Genomic DNA, 17,879 nt, shown 5'->3' with positions numbered 1-17,879 from the left:
CTTCTTGACTGGTTTAAACTACTGGGGGAGATGTAATTGTCCAACTCCATCCCAAACGAGCTGAAGGGATGCTCCCTTCTGCCCCAGATATCCCACTGACATGAAGCTGGTGCAGTGCTTGCTGAGCTGCTGCTTTGGGCAGGAAGATCTCTCAACACAGCTTCCTTCCTTTTCGCACCACAGTCGCATGAGGAAACTTGCTAGAACAACCTTGGCTTGACATTTAAGTTTGGTTACTAGCTGATTACAGCTCTTTTTATCTTCAGAGCTGTCAGAAAGTGGCACATGGACTCACGCTTCAGCCACCAGTGGTGAAGGTTATTGCTGGGCAGTCATCTGACAGCCCACACCAGCGCCGTGCAGCAGCTCAGATCCGATGGTGAAGATATCCCTCCCCTTTGCTTGCAACTGGCTCCCAGTCTGAGGTCCAAATGGTGTTTCGAAGGTGTCGAGAGCTGCTGCTGGCAGTGCAGATGGAGTGCGCACACGGGGTGCCCAGGATTGATGTGCACCACCAAAGCTGTGTGCAGAGCAGCTGGGGAACCGTGAGCTGGGCGGAGAGGAGCCTAAGGAGAGCTGAGTCTTGGATGCTCCTGGCCTAACACTACCAGCATTTCTGTGATCTCCCTTCTCTTAAGAGACTGCTTGCAGCTGAGACAGGACAGAGAGCAGCCAGTGCTTGTTGCAGCTCTGCAGGCTGCATCACTGGGCTGTTAGGTAAGGGGGCAGTCTGGCATTTGCAGAGTGGGAGGGGAAGGAAACACTGCTGCATGCACTAGGATATCAGCGCCACTTACAAGCAGCTTTTATCGTTTCAATCTCCTTCTGTGAATAAGGAAGGAGAGATCAACTCTGGCCTGCTCAAGATCTGCAATCGGAGTTTTTGGGAGTTTTTTTTCTAGCCAGACCTCTCAGAGCTCCTCAGCCTCCCACGCTCCTGCCTGGCATTGGTGGCAGAGATGTTGCTAAAGCAGGGACATATCCCAGGGTGTGTGCTGCCCTCAGGAGCTGAGGGAGGAGGAACTGTAGTACCCCCCTGGGCACTCAGAGAAAGCTCATACTGTAAGGACAGAACTAACTTTGGGGGCAGGATCTAAATGCTCCTGGAAGTCAAGCAGAAATGGAAGAGAAAGAACTTACTTCTTGTTCCTTGACTGGACACAGAGGTAGTGGATCAGCTGATATGGAGACCTCAATCACCCAGCAGCCATCCCTCCTGTGGTGATGCTAGCTACAAAACCCAAAATGCAGACTCTTGCATCTAAACATGCAATATCCCTCAAGGCACAGGCTCTGCCTATATCATGGAGAGCTTCTTGATACTCAGGTCCATCACTCTGCTTTGCTCCAGAAGCCTCAAGTAAACCCCTAGGTATTATGTTGACCAAGCCCGTGATCTGCTTGGTCCTTCCTGTGTTATCATTCCTTCTGCCCCTCCAACAGTCTGGCATCCTCCTGACAGTGCCCAGAAGCGAGAACGATGCCAGGCTGCCTCTCCATGCTCCCAGCTGTGGCTTGCACCAAAGGTGTCAAGAAGCCCCCACTTAGGACACACCTGGCTGCATGACCGACAAGCCTTGGGCCTTATAGAAGTCTGGACTTGAAAAACGCCATCAGCTCCTCCAGACCTTTCAGCAAGCCTCTACTTAGTAGGCTGGAAATGCATTTTTTCCAACCACTGGGCTACAGTGAGGGAAACGAGCCCGAGTTTCACCCTGCTCCATGACGAGGGCCCGTCCTGGCTGAGTCTCTGAAGCCAGGCTTGCTGCAGCTGCTGGGCTGCTGCTGTGGCACCCGGGCTGGCAGCATGCAAACCAGAGCCCACTGCAGCTTACAGGCTGCCTTCCCCAGGCCAGGACTGTTGACTTGCACCACTCAACCACGGTGAAGGCGTGTTACTAACAACCACCCATGTGTGACACCGAGATCTCCTGGGCTTCTGTGTCTGCCTCCTCCCTGTCAGGACACTGGAGGGACCAAGGGACAAAAGCCTGGGAGTCCACCCAGGGAGCTGCTGCTATCCCTGCCCCGCTGACACACTGCAGCTTGCCTTCAGCCTCATTTCCCGTCGTCAGCTCACGCTCCCCCATCCTTTCTGCCTTCCCATGTACACTGCTGTCCCCACGCTGCCTCTGCCGAGACCCCGTCCCCTTGTCCCTGCTCCCTGACATCAGCTGCTGGCCTCTCCTCTCCCTTGGGCTCCCCTGAGGCACTGGGAAGCGTGACCTGCGTGGAGAAGCCTGCTGAGAAAGGTGCCCGTGCTGGATGGGGAAGGGAGCACGCTGGTCAAGATGTGGTACAGCCCTCAGGGCTTTGGTTACAGCGAGGCGAGCGAGTTCCCAAACTCTGCGCAGTTCCTTTCTGCCCAGAATTTCCACTCCAGCTGTAATCTGTCCGACATCACACAACTCAGACAGAGGCAGAAGCTGCTCGAAGGGGGCAAGGCCGTGAGAACAAGGGCCTCGGGGGCCAAAAGGTCTGAGAATAATCCGCGCTGAGCTCTCAGCCGGCCCCGAAGCAAGGGGCAGGCATCTCCCCACCAGCACCAGAGCAGAACGGCAGCAGCGAGCGCCTGCGGGCTGCACAAGCCCTCGGCAGTCATCGTGGTGGGGACTGTAGTGCCTGCCTCCTGCATAAATGAGAGCAGGAGCTCTCATGGAGCAGCATCACCAGCCTGCCTCCTTCCCATTCAGCACCACAGCTGACGTGTGAGTGAGCAGTGCTGCACGCCCGGGAACGGCTCGTGGGCCTGAGGCAGCCAAAAATACCTCCAGCACAGCGGCAGGAAGGCTCCGTCCAAACCGTGAGCCTTTCGAAGTGCTGTGAAGGGTGGACCATGGGCCTTCTATTTTCAGATTTATTCATGTAATGCAACAAGTGCCACCGCCTATGCACAGCACCTCACTCGCAGGCCCCCGAGCTGCATGACCACAGCAGGCCTGTGGCCGAGGACACCCTTGAGTTGTGGACACCCTCACACTGCAGAGGAGGAGAGTACTGCCACAGCCTGAGGGCTGACCCTCCAGGCAGCACAATGCCATTTTGGCCCTTGTAGAGCACTCGGAGGGGAGTCTTGAGGTCTACTGGCAGGGCTACCTGAGCACAAACTGAGAGCAGGTCACCCCAGGCACCACCTGAGGGCTTTGCTGACTCGCTCAGAAACCTGTCAGTGTCACTGAGCATGTTAGTTGGCAAAACTGAAGGTCCCAGCACTGCTCTGACTCACAAGGGACAGGCAGCTACACCAGCTGGGCCTCCCCGTGCTGTAAAGCTTGCATGTGCTGTGCAAACCATGACACTCTGCAGCCAGGTCTGCACACACAGAGCAGATGAGAGCAACAGGTTGCAGACCTAGCACAGAGGCCACCAATCACCCACCCTGAGCACGTGGCCTAGCAAAAGCAAAATCTGCAGCCTCCTGCTCGCACACGACAAGCCTCTGCTGCGTGACCTCGCAGCAGTGCCAGCGCAGGGACCTGCTCTAAACACCCACAAAGTCTGGCACCGAAAGGTAACGGGATCCCTGCAGTAACTGGGATGGCCAGATGGAAAACTCACCCACACGCTTTATTTCAGGAGACTGGAATTTTTTGGGGCAGCCCAGATAGCCCAGCTGGCAACGAGGGCTCAGGGAAAGGGCACCAGGTCAGCGCCCCTCCTGCCTGCTGCCGCCTCGGGCAGATTACCGCGCAGTACACATGAGGACAAGACCAGGCTTTGCAGGCAGCCACCACTGATTTTAATCCCACACCGTTTTTAGCCTTTTGGGCAGCTCCGTCAGGTGACTCTGCCACCATCAAGCTCAGCAAGTAGGTTAAAGCAGGACCCTCAGTGCTTCCCTCTGTCAACGGGAAGAGGACACTCGTCTGTCAGACCCCAGTAGTTCCCATCTTGTCCCATCACACACCAACACGTTTCCCAACTGCCAGAGGGAAAAAAGTCACTGACCAACCCCTTCTTGCACTCCCCTCCGACAGCAGTCCTCAACACGCACCCCAGCCCTGTCCCTGCACACGTTGATCTTGTCCACCAGCACCTCATTTCACTGTGTCATGGGAGCCCGATTTTGGCCACGAGATAAGCGTCTGCGTGCCCTGAGCCTGTTATATCTCATGTCCCCGTGTCGCAGCTGCCTCACGTGGGGTGGCTGCAGGGAAGCAAGGAAACGCTGCGGCTTTGCAGTTTCTCATAGGAAGCTTGTCCAAGGGGCAAAGCGACGCTGAAGGAACTACCCGAGCCCACGCAGCGATTCGAACACAGTCCCCACTGCTTGGCCGGGCCTTGACCAAAATAAGGCAAAAGGGACCGGCTGTCCCACCTCCTGCCTGGCCCTTCATGAGAAAATATTCTCAAGGTGGGGCTTGCTGGGGAGAGCAGGGTCTGGGAGCAGAAGGGCCTCGTGCTTTTTTTTTCTACAGTTCTTGGCATAATCCCACCTCCATCCTGCCTCTCTCCTAGCTCTGGTCCCACTGCCCCTTCGCTGCCTTCTCAGCGCAAACCAGGCCAACCTCGAGCCCTGGTGCGACACACAACCCTTCAGGGCACGGCATGGCACAACCCTCCCCTTCCTTGCTCCTCCAGTCCCAAGCCCCAGCCAGCACCCCAAGGCTCGCAGCACTGGGAGGGTTTCACAGCAGGGTGCTCAGCACCTCTCCTGTGTGGTCCCGCTGCCATATGCAGCGTGCCTCAGGCTTGATTTAAGGCTCTCCTGCCAGGCTAGCTCAGCCCCTCCACTTATGCTTCATAAAGTCAGGAGTTTGCCAGCCCTCGGGCTCAGAGTAATGTTCCCATTACAACAATGTGATTTCCTTCCCAAAATCCATGGAAGATGGAGTTTTGTCTTAATTTAAACTAAAGCTGTCTCCTTGGAGGCTCCCGGGCTGAGTCTGCGCATTCATATCCCTTGACAACTTTCCACCATCATAACATTACCAAGTTTATTTGCCACTACACTAAACAACCTGCCTCCTGGTTATCGAGAAATTGGACAGTGCTGATTTATACAAGCCACTGCTGAGTTTGTTTGCCGTGCCAAGAGCCGAGCGTCTGGACCAGCAGCCTGGGGTAGCGAATTATCCACGACGAAATGCAGAGGGTGAGCAAACAACAGCAGCACACAGGGGCCAGGCGAGAGCAGGGGATGGGGCAGCAGCAATCCGTGCAGTTTCTATTTTGGTCGCATCAGCATCACCCTGACCCGGGCTGGGACGGATGTTAAAAAGCTCCTTATCTTCCAAAGCTCCCTCTGGAGAGCAGCGAAGCAGCGGTGGGTCGGGCATGCTGGCACCGGCAATTTTGGGAGCGCAGGAAGGGCCAGGCTCTGCTTCCTGCAGCAGATGCCTGCTGTTCCCCCCAAGAGCTGATCCCCTCCTTCGGTATACACAGCTCTGTGCCTCACGTAGAGGAGGGACCCGAGGGAGATGCTATTTAAAGGGAGGCCAGCCCGGCAGTCCAGCTGCCTGAGCCCGGCTCCCCAGCATGTGGGAAGCTGGGGGAAACTCCCCAGCACGGAGCCAGCCTGGGCTGGGGACCCTGGCAGCATCCCGAGGGAAGAGGCAGGGAAAAAAGCACAGAGAAAAAGCGCCAGTGTGAGGGATGCAGAGCTCAGGCAGTGATGCCCGGTGCCAGGGGGACGCACAGACCTCCTGAAGGAGCCTCAGGCCCTCAGCTACAGGCACAGAAACACAGAGACTGGCAGGACACCAGCCTGCAGCAGGGAGCAGAAGGGCATCCTACCACCCCCAGCAAAAGCAGCGGGTGCCACCAGCACCAGGGGAGATGCCAGGAGCCCAGAAGGCAGCCCTGTACCCCCAAAAAACTATTCTGGGACAAAGCAGCTGGCATGGGCTATCCTCCTACACCACAGCTTTCCCCCTGCTCTTCCCCCCTGCCCTCCACGTGCCGCACAGGCTGGCAGAACACAGCCCGTGCCTACCAGCAAGCAGAGCGTGTGGCTGGAAACCCACCTCTGGCAGGGGAAGCAGCAGCGAAGTGCCACAGTGCTGGGTTTCCCAGAGCCCCCGTGCCAGCCCCAGGGATCGCTCGTAGCCCACAGCTGCAGCTTGATCCCGCCTCCAGGAGCCAGCAGGGTGAGGGTTTTGGGGGTGATTCAGGGGTCTGCTCCCCCCTTGCCCCTACCCGGCGTGGTGGGACACGGCACCTGCTCAGACCAAACCCACCAGCTACGGGCTCCGTCCCCCGTCCCCTCCCTTTCCCCCACCGAGCACAAATGAAAGCAGGAAAGCACAGGGACGGGGAGGAGGAGAGGAAAGGAGGGCAGAGCGCGGGGAAAAGCCTCTGTGACCTGATCCGGAGCGGCGCTGAGGTCCCTGCAGGTGATGAGCGGGCGGCAGCGGCCGAGGAGCAGCGGCGGGCCGGCCCTCTGCGACCAAGTCCTAGTTTGGCGAGCGAGCGTTCCGCTGCTCCCTCCGCCTCCTCCCCGCGCTGCAAACCCTGACAGCGCTCGTTAAAATAACCAACTGCACTTCCTCTGCGAGCAGCCCCGGGCGGGCTTGCCCCGAGCGAGAGAGACACACGCAGAAGGGACCCAGAAAGAGACGGGGACCCCTAGCACCACACCACTCGCCCCCTCGGTGCCTGCGGACATCTCAAAGCGGCTCTCCCCCCCCAAAAGCATCCCGTGTCCCAAATCCATGCGCCCCGCTCTCAGTTGGTGAAGCACAAGGACCAAACCCGATGATGTGTGTTAATAACCCACCCCCCAGCCCGCTCATGGTGCAGGGAGACACATTGTGCCGACCCCAGCTCAGGAGACCCCTGCGGGGAGCTGCCTGGCCTCTGGGAAAGGACCATGCCTCGGTACCCGGCTCTGGGCCCCCATAGAGCACCAGCCCTGGTTTGATCCCGCAGAGCACGCTGTGCCTGGTGAGTGCTGAAGCAGGGTGCCCCCCTCAGGCACAAGCACCTGAAGATGACACGGCAAGGTGATGTCTCCTCAGCCTTTCACAACCAAACCACTTCTGCAAACGTGGGATGCAACTGCTTCCCTCAAAGCAACGCGGGGAGGATCACGGGATGGGCGGCTGTCCCACCTCCTTGGGCCATCGTTAAAAATAAAGGGTTCTGCACGGCCTGAGGAGCAGGCGGCCTTCAGGAGCGTGTTATTGCTGTGGCGAGGGGCCCTGGTGCAGGGACAGCAGTGGCAGCTGCCTCGCTCCGAGATGCCCCGAGGAAGGAGTCACCCGCCGCGGCCGGCACTGAAGCGAGCGCTGGTGACCAGCTCGGGCAGACGCGCAGGCGGCCGCGGTGAGTCACCGCAGGGCCCTGCAGCTGGGACCTCATCCCTTCACACCCGGCCTCCTCCCGGCTGCTCGCTCCCCCCGCGTACGTCACGGCTAAAATTAGAGCCGGAGCTCTTTCTGTGCGCGAGCGTGCGTGCGCTCGGACCGTGCCCGGCGCTCCTCGGGGACCGCGGAGAGGAGACGGTAAAACGATAACAACAAAACGTCAACGCAGAGCGCTGCCAGAGCAGCAGAGGCAGGCAGGGCCGGCTGCCTTCCCGCGGCAGCGCTGCCGATGGGTATCTCTAAAGCCACTCACAGGAAGCCGTGAGCCAGACGGGAGCCAGGCCCCATGGCTGAGCCACTGCCACCGCGCTGTCACGCGGGTGGACCCGGCGGCCTCTGCAAGGCGGCGGGAGAGGACGTGTAGGCAAACCTCAGCCCTGCGTAGGGGCTGTTTTGGCTCTGCTTTCAGGCTGCTGGCAGGGAAGGCAGCTGGAGACAACGGGGGCAGGCAGCAGGAAGCATCTGCGTGCCGAGCTCTGCCTTCTCCCCGCTCCAAGCCGGCAGGCGCTGCGGGCCGGCACGCTCTGCCCTCTCCTCGCACCAGGCCCGCTTCCTTCCTCCTCCCTCCCCGCAGCCTGCAGCTCCAGCTCTGCCCGCACACCCCGCAAGGACAGGGACAGGGACAGCTGCCACCAGCGGGTTCCTGTGTCCTGACAGCCCCGGTGGCTGTGGGACAGGCTGCAACCCCAGCTGAGGGAGAAGAGGGTCCTGAGGGGCCTAGGAGCAGAGCCCTGAGCTATCCCTGTTCAGATCTGCTCGCTGGGACTGGCAGAGTGTTTTTGTGGTGTATTTATCCAAGAGGAAATTAAAATGGAGATTGGGCTAGCTGGCCATCCAGTGCAAACAAGCACCGATCCCCATACAACCACGAGACCAGCTTCCCAAGCAAGGTGGCTGGCTTCCCGTGAGATAAGGGACCCCAACCCAGCCACTGCAGGTGCCTGGGGGAAAAGAGCAGGGCCCGAAACCAGGGGCAGGGCTCAGCACCTCTGAAAAATCAGGTCCCCACACAGGGCTGAGGCTGGGGCAGGAAAGGCACCTCCTGCTTCTGTGTCCCCAGCCATCACCGTGACCCCGTGACTAAGCTGCGACTCACACCCCAAAGGGTGCTTGTTGGCTTAGCTGTGACCTTGTTGCTGGTATCACATCCAACCTCTGGTGTCTTTTTCACCCTGTGGCAGTGGGTTACACAGTCTCTTTTCTCCCCCTCTCAGGTACAGACTGAAGTGACTCTAAAAAGAGTCACTGCTAAACTTTTTGATTCTGCTAAAGGTCAGCTTGTCCCCATTACAAACGGAAGGGCAGGGAGACAAGTTGATTTTTTTCCTCCACACTTTTTACTCTGATTGCCTTCTGCCTATCTGCCCTCATGTGCTTCCTTCTCTTCTGTTCCCTCATCCCTTTATCCGCTGGTCTGCTGCCACTTGCTGCACTCCGAGGGGCCCTCCCGCTGCGCTCTGCTTTGCGGAGCAGATCCTAGGTGAAGATTTGCCCTTCGGGACAGGGGCTAACGCGTGGCCTCAGGCTGGTAGGGCAGGGCTGCCCCGCTCTGCTCACCCTTTCTCTGCTCCTCATGCACTCCAGCACTGCCCTTAACCCTACGAGAAGGGAGGCACCGCGTGGGCCACACAAGAGGTGCTCTGTCAGCTCCCTTGTACAAAGGGGGAGAGAAAAACCATCAGAAGCAAGGAGACCAGGCCCACGGGAGGGCCATCCCATGGCACCCAGCCCCAGCAAGCCCCAAGGAAAGTGCTGGCACTGTCCGGGGAGCTCTTCCCTCCCCGGCATCCCTCCAGCGCGCAGCACAGAAGAGCGACCATGCCCTCTGGTGTTCAACCCGCAGCACTCTGGGCCTCTCCAAACCCCATCCGCCTGCAGCGTGCAGAGCTACCCGACAGGCACGCTGCTGTCACCCGCAGCACCTCCACCCACGGGGCTCCCAGGCGGCACCGAGGCACGAGACTTGTGTATCTGTAAGGTCTGGTGAGCTGGAGACCGCTGCGATCAGAGAGAGCGCGCTGGGTGACGAGCAGGAAACCCGGAGAGGTCTGGGACGTTGTGTGGGTGGGTGACACCCCGAGGAGCCGTGTAACACACGGCAAGAAGCAAGGCAGCCGAGGCCTCACCAGGCTGATGTGCTCCTCCACAGGGGCTTTGGTGTACGGAGCCCATGATCAGGACCTGCTGCTGTCTCCACACCTCCTTGGGAACACTCCTGAGCCCCCAGCAGCACGGTTAGTCCAGGTGTTAGCCCCCTGCAGTCATGTTTACCCCCAGGCCCTGGTTTCCCACCACGGCTGGCATGCTCAGCCCAGCTGAACACCAGGCTGCTTCACCATTCCGGTAAACCACCCTCTGTGTGCTGCCATTTCAGGTCTTTAAAGTGCTCGGCTTGCACAGGGCCCGGGTGCCACAGCCCTCATGCCCACGACAGCCAGGCCATGGAGGAGGAAGCCCTTGGCATGCCTTCAACCCAAACACAGCAGGACGGGGCCGCCATGTTAGCAGAGGGAGGTCCGGCAGCGAGCTGCCCTCTAGCACAAGGTTAGCGACACACGCAGCAGGCAGCAGCCTGGCTTTTGGTGGCCTTGGTTAGTGCAGACACAAGAGGGTGACGCGGGGTGAGACGTGGGTGGGAGGGAGGAGAGCTCTCGAGCAGCGCCGTCGGAGCAGCTGCTGGAACTGCGCAGCCTGCGCAAGCCAATAAAAATACCACATACTTATACACCGCCGGCCGGTGCTTTATCCTCCTGGATCCCCATCGGCCGGGCTGGCTGCCCTGGAGACAAGGGAAGACACCTTTGTGGGGCAGGTGGATTCTAGGGACACAAAGAGAGTGGTCAGCAAGCCCTCCCCATAAACGCCTCCGGCTGCCCGGCGACTCTGCTGCCCCGGCACCATCCCTCCTCCTCCCCAAACACTCTCCCCACAGCCTCAGGGTCTGCAGCCGAGGTGGCAGCACCCGTGTCACCTCCCCTGCTGCCAGCCACAGAGGCCTTGCAGTCAGGCAGCAAACACCCAGCACCACGCTCCGGCTGCTGGGACGCAGGAATCCAGCCCAGTCCAGAGTCACCTCAACCCCAGGGCCAAAACAAACACGGCGAGAGCCACCCACAGCCCACTGCCAAAGAACCGCCACTCGCACTGGGAGGGCTGGAGACGCTTCCCTCCCTCCTCTTCCTCCTTCTCCTCTTTTTCTCCAGCCCCAGCATCAGCCCGGCTCCTGGCAGCCTTTGCCTCGACTGCCAGGCCCAGGCACGGATTTGAATTTCAGATGAATTATGAAGGCACTCGGCGAACCTCACGCGAAGGAGCATTGTGAGAACAGGGCAGGGCAGCGTGCCTGCTCCAAAACCTGCGGCCCCTGCGTGCCGGCGGGGACAGGAGGTGCCGGGAGCAGCACAGGGAGCCCCCGAGCTGCCACCAGCCAGGGGCCAAGCGGTCTGAGACCCAGCACGGAGGAGCAGGGCGTTCAGACCCCTCCGACCCTTTCTGCCACCACCTCTGCTTCCTCTGGCAGCCAGGGGACGGCAAAACTGGCCAGTGGGTGATGTGAAGAGCCAGGGGGCCCTTGCTGGTGGTCTCTGACGAGGCAGCTCCTGTCCCTGCTGGCTCCGTGTCCCCCTTCCCCTTCGTGGGGAGGTGCTGAGCAGGGCCAGGCATGCACACAACCGCGGCAGCGGTGGCTGCAGAGCTCTGCCTGGCCGGATGGCTCTGACCTCGGTCTCGCGGTGCACCCTCCGCAGCCAAATTTGCAACAGCCACAGCTTTAAGGAGGTCAGAGCGGTGTGCGCCTTCAGCAGGACACGCTCCTCGGCGGACAGCCCTCAGAAAACCTCCCACATCAGTGAATCCATCACTGAAGGGACCCCGCTGTTCCCCACACGGAGCCCAGCCCCCTCACCTCACCTCCCCCAGGCTGTCCCCTACCCCGGCGGCCACCCCATCCCCATCCCCATCCCCATCCCACGGGATGGCTCCAGCTCCACAGCAGGCACACGGGGCCCCTGCCAGCAGATCCGCTGCTTAATCTCCCCATCTGCCAGCCTCTCACGGGCACGAAATCCCTGCGGAGAACACCCCCCACCACACTTCAGCTGCCCGCAGGCAGTGCTCCCCACCCCAGGCGATGCTCCCTTGCATGGTGACCTCGGGTTTTTTGCGGTAAGAGGCTTAGTGCTGAATCTGCCAGGGCCAGCGGGGCAGGAGGAGATAGCGATAATCTGATGGAGGGGGAACTTTCGCATGGAGGGGCCGGCACATGGATGCTGCATGGCCCCCACTGCCTCTCCGCAAGGCCGGGCAGGCTGTGCCAGCAGCTCGGGACCAGCCCCCGTCAGGTCTGGATGCTCCTGCCCCATGAATTTTCATCCTCCCCATGCTGTCGAGCCCTGCCCGGACTGCAGTGGGAGCCCAGGGGCTGGGAAGCAGGCAGGGAGGAGGCTCCCCGCGGACTCTGCCCCAGACCCACACCTGGGCTGCCAGCGACAAGCGAGCCGGGCCGCACCGGCACCCACGTTTCCTGTGGGAGCTGAGCAGCGCCAAAACCAGGGGAAAACCCTTCGCAACGAGCCTTTTTGTTAGCTTCTCTGACTTCCTGGGACAGAAAACCAGCGGGCCCACGTGACTTGCTGCAAAGCCACAGCGTATTTTGGAGCCTGAGACCGCTCCTGCCCCACAAAGCTGCAGCTAGCGAGCACGGGGAGGGAGATGGGGCGAGGTGAACAGCCAGGTGCCGTCCCCCCACCCACTGCTACCACGTACCTGCCCTGGCCCCTGCTGCCGCCGGTCCCTGCCGGCTCAGAAGGGCTCCTCAGGGAGCAGAGATGCTCGGCTCAGCTCCCCAAACCCTGGATCACTGGGGGAAGCCGTGAGATGGACACAGCTGGGGTGGGGTGGGCTGTTCCCAGGCATGGAGGGAGAAACTGCAGCCAGCACCACCTGCCCGGCAGGCAGGAGGCCCGGCACCGTCTGGGATAGCAGAAGACATCCTCTGAGCCAGCAGGAAACACCCGTCCCCTGCGTGGTGAGGGCAGGGCTGGCTGCTCACTACAAAGTCATCCCCTCCAGGCAGCAGGGCCTGAATCGTGGGCTGGAGGAGAGCGAGACTGGGTGCCCCATGCGCCTGATGCAGGACAGAGGGCTCCGTGCCCGTACACAGCTCGCCTGGTGGCCTTGCTGCGTGCCCTGGTGGAGTTTCACCACCTGCCTAACGCCCTGACGTGGATAAGAGAAAAGCCTCTCTTGTTCCCGGCTCCCAGACAGCGACTGCAGCTGCTGCCATGGCTGAGAGTTTCGACAGAAACACGAGGAAAGGGCACTGTGTGCTTTTGCAATGCTGGAGAGCTGGCCCGGGGAAAGCTCCCGGGCTCCGGATCACCAAGACAGAGGCACTTATTCCTGCAGAGCCTGGTGCCAGCCCCAGAACCAGCAGGACAGGTTTCGGTATTTCCACACCCTGCCCATGACCCCAAGCAGGTCCTGCATCCGAGCCGACATCAAAAAGCCTCTTGCAGAAGCGCCTCAGCTCCCGCCAGCCCCCAGCCTCTCTGAAAAGCAGGGTTTATGATCCCGAGCATCAGTCTGCAGCCTTAGCTCTGCTTCTGAGCTCAGCACCTCGAAGCCAGCACCCGTTCGTGGCACCGAGCAAGAGCAGGGCTGAGAGCTACCTCATGAGCTTCAGCTCAGGGGGTCACCTGGGGAAAAGAAACCAGAGCTCCAAGGAGAGCGGAGCTGGAAGTTACCGAAGTTACAGCCCCGCTGTCCTCTCACCACCCCATCCCTCAGCCCCTCGACGAGAGGACACGCTTTCAGGGAAGGCCCACGCCAGCTCCTAATCAGATTAGGGCTCCTGCCACCTTCTCCAGCCCCGGCACACTGCGCTCTGCAGGGTGGCTGGAGCTCGCCTCAGTGCCGGAGAGCTGCGGAGCCCCCCGCCCGCCCGTCACCTGCGAGCAGCACGAGGCTGGAGGAGCGGGGAGCTGGAGGCTCCGCAGGCAGATGGAGATCTGCATGTGCGGAGGAGGAGGAGGCATCCTCTCGCTTGCTCAACAGCTAGTTGGCAGCGAGGCGCTGGGTGAAAAAGCCTGTCCCGAGGTAAGCTCTGCCCCGGCCCTGGCGGCGTGCTGATTTTAAAGCTCGCCAACCTCGCCGCTGCCACAGCCGCCTGCTTCTCCCTCGCAGCACCTGGGATTTACCCCACGGCTGCACGAGGGGAAAGCACACACAAGGCCCTGCATCCCGCAGCTGCTGCTCTGGGGTGCAGGCTCGCTGCTCAGGCAGCTCAGCGGCAAGGGGACGGCGAGTTCAAGGGGACACGGAGGTGCCACCAGCACGGTGGGCAGGGGGAAGGCAGGGGGGCAGCCAGAGCTCCCCCGGGCGCTTCTCCCCCAGCTTTCACACGGGCGTCAGCATTGAGCAGAGAGACGAGCGGCGTCCCAGAAAGGTGTAGGCGAGCGCTCAGCTCAGTTTCTCGAGTGCCGTTTACCCGCACGCTGTGCCACCCACAGACCTTCCCCTGCGATGGCACGCACCCCCCCCGGCTTTCAGCTCCCAGCTGCAGTCCCACGCTCCCCTCTCTGTGGGGCTGCGCCTGCGGGCTGTGCTGCTGGCGGCCCCGCTGCACCAAACCTCTCCATCACGCTGGAGGGGAGCACGGTGAGGGTCCCAAACCCTTTGGGGACATCCAGGTGAGTGGCTCCCCTCTCCAGCACGGGGCAGAGCAGGAGAGGGGTCGTCCCCCCAGCACTCGCACGGTCCTCCCTCCCCTTCACAGCTGGAAGGGGTACACCACGCTGTTCACTTACACCACAAGAAACAGGGCACCTCGGAAGGAAATTTAATCCTAACCACCTATTATCTGATCAGCTCCAATCTCTTTATCAGCCCAATTAAAAGAATTACCCATCTGTGGCCCGGATGCACGTATTGTGCACTTGTCTCTGTCAGCTCGGGAGCCAATTACTCCACCCTCCTTTAAGGCAATTACAAGGTACAGAAATAAGCCCGTTGCAGCACCCAGGAGGCTAATGTGCCGTAGCTTCAGGGCAAACTCAGGGTCTCACTCCTCTTTTGCTTAAAAACCTCTCGGGATCCATCTGCAGCGAGATGCCCACGAAGCCCTGCGCGCCAGCCCCGAGGACAGATGGGCTCCGGGGGTGTCAGAGGAGGCAAGAAGCATTTGGTGCTGCTGCACTCTCCTGTTTCTTGGATCCTCCTCTGAGGGTGTGCTCCTGCTGTTACTGCGACTGGCCTGAGCGACCGACAGCCTCAGAGGAACCGAAGAGCCGAGCAGCGTGTGCCCAGCTCAGGAGATCTCTCTCCCCGCAGCCAGGGCTCTCCAGATGCAAGGCTTCATCTCCCCGCGCAAAGTTTCCTTTCCACTTTTTTTCCTGGCCAAACAGGCTCTGGCTGAGCTCCAGAATCCAAGGGGGTGCAAATTTCGTCACCAATCGCTGTTCGAAAGCGTTTCACGGATGAGTACTGACTGTACTTCTCCAAAACAAAGGAGAATAAGCACCTTACCCCGCAGTTCCCTCTGACGAAGTGGAACTCGGTGCCACCTTCTGCTCTGCTGTTGAGGTGGGCACGAATTCGGCAGCTCCCAGCAGCTCCCAGCCAATTCTCCTCCACGCCTTCGGCCCACTCTCCCCACCCACAGGTGCGTGCGGGGGTTTCTTCCTTCCTCGTGGCCTTTGGGAATTTCTTCTTCCTCCCCTACAGCTTTTCACAGCTCCGAGTGCTGTATTCGGCATCCAGGGGGAACCAAGTTCCTCCCACCAGTGGAAGAAGAGCAAGAGATGTATCCAAGCACTGAGCAATTCGAGGGGCATCTCAAGGCGCTCTGCAGGGCGTGTTGGCCTGGCCAGGTCTGCGTTTCCTGCCCGTCCCACGCATCTGCACCACACAAACCATCCACACGTGGAGAATTTCCCCATTGTACTCAGAAATAATGGCTTGCTCAGGGACACGTGAACCCCCAGGAGCCAGAGACACCTGCTAGTACTGGGGAGAGGACAGAAACTGCAAGAAGCTCCACGTGGCCGCTGCCGAGAGCTCTGAAACCAGAGCAGAGGAAAGCAGCTCTCGCTCTGGGGTGGAGTGACCTTGCAAACCCTTCACTCCCAGCTCCCCTGTGGCTTTGTGAGGTGTGCTGTGCAGGCTGGCAGCGGGGCCCTTCCCCTCTGTATAGGGCCTGTGAGACCGCGCTGGGAGCACTGCCCAGTGCGTCCACCCCCCTGTACAAAAAGATGCTGCCAGTCAGCAGAAGGCCACTGAGACGGCTGGGGCAGGTTGGACCAGATGGCCTCCAGAGGTCCCTTCGTACCTAAACTAACCTTGTTTTTACACACCTCTGGAGGTGCAGGGTCACTTCACTTACATGGCTCGAGCATCCCAAAAATCAGGTGAGTGCCAGGACCCTGGGGAGGAAGCGGTGGCATGTACCTTGAGGACACCTGGTCAGGGTGTGTGAGCAAGCCTGGAGTGGGGCAGCTGATGTCCCCGAGCCCCCTGGGAGCAGCACAGGACTCGCACGGCCATGGCCTCACTGCTGCAGGACTGCCGAAATCATAGCTGGAGCACGAAGCACGTGCACGGGGATGGGGACAGAGCGGTGCTGGGAGCATGGAAACAAATCCTCCAGACACGAGGCTCTGACTACTCCAGGAAGGAGCCTGGGGTCAGCGAGGGCAACGCTTCCCAACTTCCCATTCCTCATGCCAACAGTTTGCAAGGAGAAAAACGCAAACTCATCTTCCTCCATCCCCACGAGTCCCACACCCTCGGGCGGCTTCGGCACACCTCGGCCAGCCGCCTCCTTCGGGCCAGCACCTCTGGGGGACCCGGTGCCTTGACAGCGAGACGCAGACGGCTGCCCAAAACTCCTGGGAGCAGACAGAGGCTGCCTGGAGATCCTCCAGCAGAGCCCAAAAGCTGCTGCCCACCTCGGCCACCCTCCGTGGGGTGCACCTGGGGCTCACCGCGCACCCGGGGGCAGGTGCCCAGCCCCGGTGGCGGCGGCCAGCTCCGTGCACAGCGGGGCTGCAGCACCTCGGGGGCTGCCCCCCGTGCCCCCCGTAGCCCCCGGGAGCCCCCTCCCGACCCCGGGGGCCGCTGCTCACCTGCGCCCGAAGAGCTTGAGGCCGGTGAAGCGCTTGTTGCTGTGCCGGCGGCCGGGCGGCGGCGGCCCCCGCTCGGGCTCGGCACCTCCCGAAGCCCCGGCGGCGGCGGCGGCGGCGGAGGAGGAGGAGGAGGAGGAGGAGGAAGGCGAGCCGCCGGGAGGAGGGGGCCCGGCCGCCTCCATGGCCGGGCTGGGGGGCTCGGAGCCGCCGCTACCGGCCCGCAGCCCCGCGCCGCGGCTCCATGCGAGGGGAGGGACGGAGGAGGAGGAGGAGGAGGGCAGGGAAAGGGAAAGGAGGGAGGGAAAGAGAAAAGGAGGCGGCGCTGCCACCCGCCCCGCCGCGCCCGGAGCAGGGCAGGAAGTACCGGGGGCACGGCCGGGCCGCCAGCGCCCCCTGCTGCCCCCCGGCACCGGGCACCGGGCACCGGGCAGTGGGTGCCAGCAGCACCGGGGGGCAGCCGGGCCCCGCAGCCCTCCCCCGTCCCGTCCCGGCTCAGGAAGCCGAGTGCCGGCCCCGCCGCCGCCCCCGCGCTCGGGAAGAGGCCCCGGAGCCTCCCGCGTCCTCCCATTGTTCGCCCGCTGGCCCCAGCCCCGTGGCATGGGGATAGGGGACAGGGGACGGGGCAGTGTCCGCAGGCGCAGGGCGCCTTCGTCTCTCCTGTGCCAGGTGGCGAGGGCAGCCCTCGGTCCTCCTTTGCATGGCAAATGAGCCATGGAGCTGGTGGTGAGCGGGGCATGGAGCCCGCACCGAAACTCGGCTCCTGGGGGGCTGCCGGGGTGAGGCCCCTGCTGCCAGCATGGTGCGGGGCGCGCTGAGCCCCCAGCCCCGCGCTGCTCCGTTCCTCAAGCAGGAACCCTGATGGGAGAGCATGCAGGGTGCAGCTGGGGGCTTCAAATCACCCCTGCTCCCAGGGGGGAAGGTGATGGGCTCACGTCAGCAGCGTCCACGCATGCGGCCCACCAGCATCCCTGCTGGCGAGGCTGCACCGGGAGAAGTGGAGGGGGCTGCGGGCGAGGAGCCAGGAGAGCCCAGAGGAACCTCTCCCCCTCCCCAAAGCGCGGGGTGCCAGCGCTCAGCCCCCCAGAGCACCGTCTCGGCGGGTACCTCATGCTGGTGGCCCCTGCGGGGCTCTGGGGAACGTCCCATGAGCGGTGCCGCCACATCTGCCGCAGCACGAGCGGGTGCTGCTCAGCCGGCCCAGGCTTCACTCTCGCTCTTCCTCCCCCGGTGGCTGTTTTCCGGAGTCATCCCGAGGGCAGGTCCCTGGCAGGGCTCCGCCGCCCGGTCGCGGTGGCGTGGGCCCCGGCTTTGTTTGCACCCTCCACCTGGTTCCTCTCTCTCTGCACTTCCTGGAAGTGCGAGGGCGGCTGTCATTGCGGCGCCGCGCTCTTCCCCCTGCAGCCCGCGTCCTGGGGCAAGCTCTCCTCTGGAGGAGCCTCGCGAGGCCGCG

The 17,879-nt window shown here is 61.7% G+C and overlaps 1 protein-coding gene across 3 annotated transcripts in view; it reads right to left on the bottom strand.

Annotated features, from left to right (window-relative positions):
• Positions 1–17,592, bottom strand: part of DGKZ (diacylglycerol kinase zeta) — a gene marked incomplete at its 5' end in the record, with an annotated part of 41,482 nt that extends 23,890 nt beyond the window's left edge. Inside the window, 2 exons of one of the 3 annotated variants that reach the window (XM_084287041.1) lie at positions 10,028–10,126; positions 17,534–17,592. In XM_084287041.1, coding sequence (XP_084143167.1) covers positions 10,028–10,126; positions 17,534–17,592 — 158 coding nt within the window. Of the gene's footprint in view, positions 1–10,027; positions 10,127–16,429; positions 16,756–17,533 lie in introns of those variants that run through there. The other 2 variants (XM_084287039.1, XM_084287040.1) reach the window with 2 other exon arrangements.
• Positions 17,593–17,879: the final 287 nt, after the last annotated feature.

The sequence above is a fragment of the Netta rufina genome (genome assembly GCF_964035555.1).
Source record: "Netta rufina genome assembly, chromosome: 5".
Taxonomy (NCBI): Eukaryota; Metazoa; Chordata; class Aves; order Anseriformes; family Anatidae; genus Netta; species Netta rufina.
The sequence above is the reverse complement of the archived record's forward strand: the minus strand, read 5'-3'. Positions and strand labels throughout refer to the sequence as shown.